A 1,429-nucleotide genomic window follows, 5' to 3' on the forward strand; every position below is an offset into this window, starting at 1 on the left:
GTCATTGTGGGACGTGTCGGGGGGGCTGCGCTCGCCGTTGACCAGCGTGTAACGTCGTTAGAGAAAGAAAACGCCAGTGCAACTTGCAACAATTTTTTTCGTTTTCTTTGTCTGAAAAAAGAAAGAAAACAGACAACCGAAGGGAGTTTTCTTGCGAGGCGAGATTCGGTTTTCTTCTTTCGCGGTCGTGCCACCGCCTTGAGGGGTAAAATTCTTTCGCGTTGTCAGTCCCGCTTGGCAGTGTGCAGTGTGCCGTGCGGCGGGAGCTTGTTGTAAATTCGCTCGTTGTGGGGCATATGCTGCTCGCCAGCTCGCTCGTCGGCCTCGATCCGCCGGGTGCCTCCGGCTGGTGCTCCTCGTGCGGGCGGCCGCACTCATTGCCTCGCACTGCGCAGGCGGAGGTGGAGGCGCTGTCGCTGCTGCGGCGCATCGAGCAGAGCGGGCGGTTCGACTTCACCGCCGCCGAGCCAGACCCGCGCTTCGGCCTGACGCAGGAGCAGCGGCGGACGGGCAAGATGCTCGGCGTGCTGCTCTGCTCGGACGGCACCGTGCTGCGCGCCTTCAGCGGCATGCTGGGCGGGACGTGGCACTGCCCAGGGTGGGCGCCGCCCGTTGCCGGCCTGACGCTGGAGGACGCGGAGCCGGCGGCCGCGTTCGGAGAGATTGTGCGCCTCGTCGCAAGAGCCGACGCTGCGGCGGAGCCCGAGCGCGGCCGGCTTCGGCGGGCGCACAGGGAGCGCTCGGCCGCGCTCTCGCAGGCGCTCGGCGCCAGCTACGTGCTGCGCAACGCGCGCGGAGAGGAGGCGGGCGTGCCGGAGCTGCTGCGTGCACAGGGCGTGCGCCCGCCCGGAGGCGTGGGCGACTGCGCGGCGCCAAAGCTCCTCACGGAGGCGCACAGGCGCAGGCTAGTGCCCGAGGCGATCGCGGAGGTGTGGTGCGGGCCGCCCGCCAAGACGCGCACGCACGGCAGCTTCCATGCCGCGTGCCGGGAGCGGTGCGAGCCCATCATGGGTTTCCTGCTCTGTGGGGTGCCGGCGGCGTGCGGCGCCGACGGATAGCGGTTGGCGCGCCGTATCGGTGTGGTGTCCGGTCGTGTGAGTGTCTCACGTCTAGGCGTGGTTTGCTTTCCTAATTTACAACCTAATATCTGGGCCCGCGATAAGTCGAGATAGAGATTCTCATTTTCTCTCTTTTACAGCTTCTTCTCTTTTTCCATTCAGCGCCTTTTCCGCTTTGGTGCACTTGGCCTTGGCGTAATTCTTTTCGGCTAGTTCCATTTCATTGTGGCACAGCTCGCGTTACACTGGGGTGCGAGTTAATGCGCGGTTGGGGGGGTCTGAAAAGGGGAGCTCCCTCTCTCCCCACCCCGAGGACCTCTGCCCAAGCTGATGGTGCCCAGCCCAGAGGGCCTCAGGGGCTGTAGAGTCAC

At 64.9% G+C, this 1,429-nt stretch overlaps 1 protein-coding gene across 1 annotated transcript; it reads left to right on the plus strand.

Annotated features, from left to right (window-relative positions):
* Positions 1–296: 296 nt before the first annotated feature.
* Positions 297–1,058, plus strand: EMIHUDRAFT_118885 (hypothetical protein; the record flags this gene model as incomplete). Its single annotated transcript, XM_005769049.1, has 1 exon — positions 297–1,058. One exon carries the CDS (start codon positions 297–299, stop codon positions 1,056–1,058), a length of 762 nt encoding a protein of 253 aa, XP_005769106.1.
* Between the last annotated feature and the right edge of the window lie 371 nt (positions 1,059–1,429).

Source organism: Emiliania huxleyi (assembly GCF_000372725.1).
Source record: "Emiliania huxleyi CCMP1516 unplaced genomic scaffold EMIHUscaffold_433, whole genome shotgun sequence".
NCBI lineage: Eukaryota > Haptophyta > Isochrysidales > Noelaerhabdaceae > Emiliania > Emiliania huxleyi.